The 5,343-nt window shown below is 45.1% G+C and overlaps 1 protein-coding gene across 1 annotated transcript in view; it reads right to left on the reverse strand.

Annotated features, from left to right (window-relative positions):
• Positions 1-858: 858 nt before the first annotated feature.
• The window catches only part of FAM96A (family with sequence similarity 96, member A), a 28,896-nt gene continuing 24,411 nt past the window's right edge, over positions 859-5,343 (reverse strand). Inside the window, exon 5 of the mRNA XM_006899615.1 lies at positions 859-1,330. Within this exon, the coding sequence (XP_006899677.1) occupies positions 1,233-1,330 (98 nt within the window). The 3' untranslated portion in view covers positions 859-1,232. The remainder of the gene's footprint in view (positions 1,331-5,343) is intronic.

Here is a 5,343-nt window from a genome sequence, read left to right on the forward strand (position 1 = left end):
GCTACCAATCAAATCTATTAACACTCCCATAACCACTATCTTCTAAATTCCTCCTGAGAGGCAAGAATGGTAAAACATCACCTTACATCTTTGAGCAGTTGGGGTCAATCCTTTAAAAAAGGTATCATAGGGAGCTCTGGTGGCTTGGTGACAAGAAGCTGCACTGCAATCCCAGACATACGCGGTTTAAATCCTCCAGATGATCTGCTGGAGAAGGAGGGACAATCTCCTCCTGTACCAGTCATATCCGATTTGATGGTACACAAATACACACACACAAACAAAAACAAAAAAATAAAAACACACATCACCATCATCATAAAGGAATCATGGTGGAAAAGGTAGAGGGTCGATGAAAAAGGGGCCGACCCTCAACCAGATAGACTTGACACGGTGACTACAGCAATGGGCCTGAGCGTGGTGGAGCTGATGAGGTCAGGCCAGGATGGGGCAGGGTTGTTCACTGGATCCTGGAGTTGCAGTTAACTCAATAACAACAAGATCCCCTTAAACAAACTGTACAAATTACAAACAAAGAGTAAACTATAAATTTAGACTGGCCTAACATGAACTTCTTGCAGGACCTTCTTTTTTTTTTTTTTTTTTTTGCGGGACCTTCTTAATCTCCACAATTAGACATCCCACATGGCATCTCCACTCCTGCTCCTCATCTATAATGAAGGCAGGCGAGGCTACACCCAAGGATCCCAACAGTCCTTTCAGTTCTCAGACCTCAGTTCTGTACAATTAGAAGAAATAAACCTTTGGAAATAGCTCTACAGGTTCTTACATTGAAACAGATTGAACAGATTTTACATTGAAAGGTACTACTGAATAAAAAACATTCTCAAAATGAAACATGAAAAGACATCATCTTGGTTTATTTATATTTAAACAGAATAATGACTTAGAAATTTAATACATTCAGGCATGGTAGATGTTTGACATGAAACACAGGTATATCAGAATGGGCATCAGAAAAATAGCAACTCATCTTACACATAATAACTAAAAATAGATCTCTCTCTGATCATGATGTATTATAAATCCTGAGAATGTTATCCACTAAACAGACGAGGCACTACCTTATTAAATCTTGTTTGAAAGTAATCCTTAAAAAAAATCTTCTGGGGTACAAATCACCTTGATATTATTAAACATGAGTTCTGTACATCCTACAAAGTATTTAAATATATCAAATAATTACAGTCCTATGACTCTTTAAGCAGTTACTAATCAGGTTCAATGACACACTGTTCCACAATTTCACGTAAGTTAGGGTTCTCCATTGCAGCTGCCACTCGTTCTTTGTCATTTATCTGCTTGTTAACTGCAAAACACACAAACAAAAGTTAGCAAAACTGTCAACACACAGGAACAGACAGTATTTCTACTATTCTGGTACATTTACTCTGCTATTTCACTCTTTCCAGAGGCATGTTGTTTAGGAAGTGGATGCCACTCCTGAGTCATATATATATTTGTTGCTGCTGTTGTTGTTATGTAACAAAGTTGGAACTGACCCACAGTTGACCCTCTGGAGGTTTTCAGAGGCAGTTAATTGTGTGGAAGGAGACTACCCATCCTTCTCCCACAGAGCAGCTGGTGGCCTTGAACGTGTGCCTTTCAGACTGCAGTGCTTCTTGCCACTATGTACACACATATATGTTTATATATGTATGTTTATGTTTTATACACATATATATGTATATATGCATACATACACAAATATATGTATGTGTGTATTTTGCAAACTGCACTCAAACAGAAATCAGAAGAGAAATGTTTATATTCTGTGTGTGTGTGTGTGTGTGTGTGTGTGTGTGTGTGTGTGTTGTGTGTACCGTCAAATCGGATCTGACTGGTACAGGAGAAAACTGCCCCTCCTTCTCCAGCAGAGCATCTGGTGGATTTACCATGTACCTCTGGGATTGCAGTGGTATTGCAGGTTCTTGCCACTAGGCCACCAGAGCTCCCCTGAGAAATGTCTATACTCTTAACACAGAGTGATTCTTCTGAGATTTCGGCTAAATGTCTTATGTAAAAAGCAAGTATCCCTAGCTAGACAATTTCAATTTATTTTGTTTCTTATTACTATGCAGGGTTCCCAGGAACAAAGATGTATCCCAAATGCTGAATTGTGCCCATACATAGAACGCATTCAATAAAGAATTCATAGTAAAAACAAAAAGAATCATTAGGCTTAATGCATACAATCACTATCAGAGCTGATCACCAGAATTTTAAAGATATCCTTGAAGAGGCACCTACATTTTTTCTTTCCTTTTATTGTGGTTTGAGTGAAACTTTACAAAATCATATTGGTTTTTCACTCATATCTATTTGTTTTATAACATTATAATTCAAGTAAGTAATCAAACATTATTGCATATTGGTTTTCTCTTCATCCAATTTAATTATCTATTATCTATTTATTCATTTTCAATCCCTACCTTCGGCTGAAAACCATCAAAGAATGATTTTGTGTGTCAATCTTTCCACAGTGTTTTATCATGGTCTTATACAGTATTTACCCTTTTTAAATTTTATTTTAATGAAAGTTTAAAGAGACTTTGGATTTCCATTCATTCACTGTTGCACTTTTCTCCCTGCCTGCCTCCCCCACCCCCCCCAAATTAGCTTTTCTTTTTGAAAAGTAAAAGAAAAAATTCTTTCATTGTTATTCAATCCCTCCGCCCAAGTCCACTCCACTATGCTACCTTCGTTCTGGACTCCTGTCATGACAGTAACACCTAATCATATATCCCTTTTAAACAGTCCTCTCCCTCCTCTGTTTCAATGCAGTATACATTATTTATACCCCCTCTCTCAGTTTCCCCCCCACCATTAGTTAGCCCTTTTTTATAACAGTGGCATTATGCCATATTTGTCTTTTTCTGACTGAGATATTTCACTCAGCATAATGTCTTCCAAAGTCACCCATTTTGTGAAATATTTCATGAGTTCCTTGTTTTTCAATGCAGCATATTAGGTTGTTTCCAATTCTTTGCTATTGTGAACAAAGCCGAAATAAACCTAGGTATGTCTGTATCTGTTTGAGTAGCAGTTCTGATTTCTTTATATTCCCAGTATGGTATTTCTATTTGCAACTTTTTGAGAAAGCGCCATACAGCCTTCCATAGTGGGCACACCATTTTACACTCCCACTAACAGTGAATAAGGGTTCGAGTTTCTCCACAATCTCGCCAGCATTTGTTGCTTGCTGTTCTGTTCAATTATGATATCTCATAGTTGTTTTGATTTGCATCTCTCTTAGAGCTAGGGATTTTGAACATTTCTTCATGTGCTTGTTGCCCATCTGAATGTCTTCTTTGACATTATGCTGAGTGAAATGTCCCAGTCACAAAGGGACAAATATTGCATGGTGCCACTGTTGTAGAATGGGACTGTCCTTGAGGTTGGGGAGAGACTGAGTAAGATGGGTTCAATAATGTATGTTCATTGACAACAAAGACAGGACGTGCACAGTGACCTATCTGCCCACCCTGCCTGGTGACTACAGCATCCTGGTCAAGTACAACGACAAGCACATCCCAGGCAGTCCCTTCACGGCCAAGATCACAGACGACAGCAGGCGCTGCTCGCAGGTGAAGCTGGGCTCTGCGGCTGACTTCCTCCTCGACATCAGTGAGACTGACCTCAGCACCCTCACGGCCAGCATCAAGGCCCCGTCCGGCCGCGATGAGCCCTGTCTGCTCAAGAGGCTGCCCAACAACCACATTGGTGAGTCTGCTGGGCTGGAGGGCAGGAGGGGGGGACTGTGTCGCTCAGCGGGGGTGTGGCGTGGAGGACCTGCTGGTCACAGGCATGGTGGAAGTCCAGGCGCATTTCTGCACCATAATGGTGACTGGAATCTTAGAGGCCCCTTCCTATGCGTGCCCACTTCCCCACTTCTAAACCTGCAATCCCTGCTCTGGTCTAGGCATCTCCTTCATTCCCCGGGAGGTGGGCGAACACCTGGTCAGCATCAAGAAGAACGGCAACCACGTGGCCAACAGCCCTGTGTCTATCATGGTCGTCCAGTCCGAGATCAGGGACGCGCGGAGAGCCAAGGTCTATGGCCGTGGCCTGTCAGAAGGCCGGACTTTCGAGATGTCTGACTCCATCGTGGACACGAGGGATGCAGGTTACGGCGGCATATCCTTGGCAGTGGAAGGCCCCAGCAAAGTGGACATCCAGACAGAGGACTTGGAGGATGGCACCTGTAAGGTCTCCTACTTCCCCACCGTGCCTGGGGTCTACATCGTCTCCACCAAGTTCGCCGATGAGCACGTGCCAGGGAGCCCATTCACCGTAAAGATCAGTGGGGAAGGCAGGGTCAAGGAGAGCATCACCCGGACCAGTCGAGCCCCGTCCGTGGCCACTGTTGGGAGCATCTGTGACCTGAATCTTAAAATCCCAGAAATCGACAGCAGTGACATGTCAGCCCACGTCACTAGTCCCTCAGGCCGTGTGACTGAGGCAGAGATTGTGCCCGTGGGAAAGAACTCGCACTGTGTCCGGTTTGCTCAGGAGATGGGCGTCCACACCGTCAGCATCAAGTACCGTGGGCAGCACGTCACAGGCAGCCCCTTCCAGTTCACTGTGGGGCCACTTGGAGAAGGGGGTGCCCACAAGGTCCGTGCAGGAGGCCCTGGCCTGGAGAGGGGAGAAGCAGGAGTGCCGGCCGAGTTCAGCATTTGGACCCGGGAAGCAGGTGCAGGAGGTCTCTCCATCGCTGTTGAGGGTCCCAGCAAGGCTGAGATTACATTCGATGACCATAAAAACGGATCATGTGGTGTGTCTTATATTGCCCAAGAGCCTGGTAACTACGAGGTATCCATCAAGTTCAACGACGAGCACATCCCCAAGAGCCCCTACCTGGTGCCCGTCATCGCGCCTTCTGACGATGCCCGCCGCCTCACTGTTATGAGCCTTCAGGAATCGGGATTAAAAGTTAACCAGCCAGCATCCTTTGCTATAAGGTTGAATGGGGCAAAAGGCAAGATTGATGCCAAGGTGCACAGCCCCTCCGGAGCCGTGGAGGAATGCCATGTGTCCGAACTGGAGCCAGATAAGTATGCTGTTCGCTTCATCCCGCACGAGAACGGGGTCCACACAATCGATGTCAAGTTCAATGGGAGCCACGTGGTTGGAAGTCCCTTCAAAGTGCGAGTCGGGGAGCCTGGACAAGCGGGGAACCCCGCCCTGGTGTCCGCCTACGGCGCAGGGCTGGAGGGCGGCACCACAGGCATCCAGTCCGAATTTTTCATCAACGCCACCCGAGCGGGCCCAGGGACCTTGTCTGTCACCATTGAGGGCCCATCCAAAGTTAAAATGGAT

Source organism: Elephantulus edwardii, unplaced genomic scaffold (genome assembly GCF_000299155.1).
Source record: "Elephantulus edwardii isolate Elephantulus edwardi_28Jun2011 unplaced genomic scaffold, EleEdw1.0 scaffold00263, whole genome shotgun sequence".
Taxonomy (NCBI): Eukaryota; Metazoa; Chordata; class Mammalia; order Macroscelidea; family Macroscelididae; genus Elephantulus; species Elephantulus edwardii.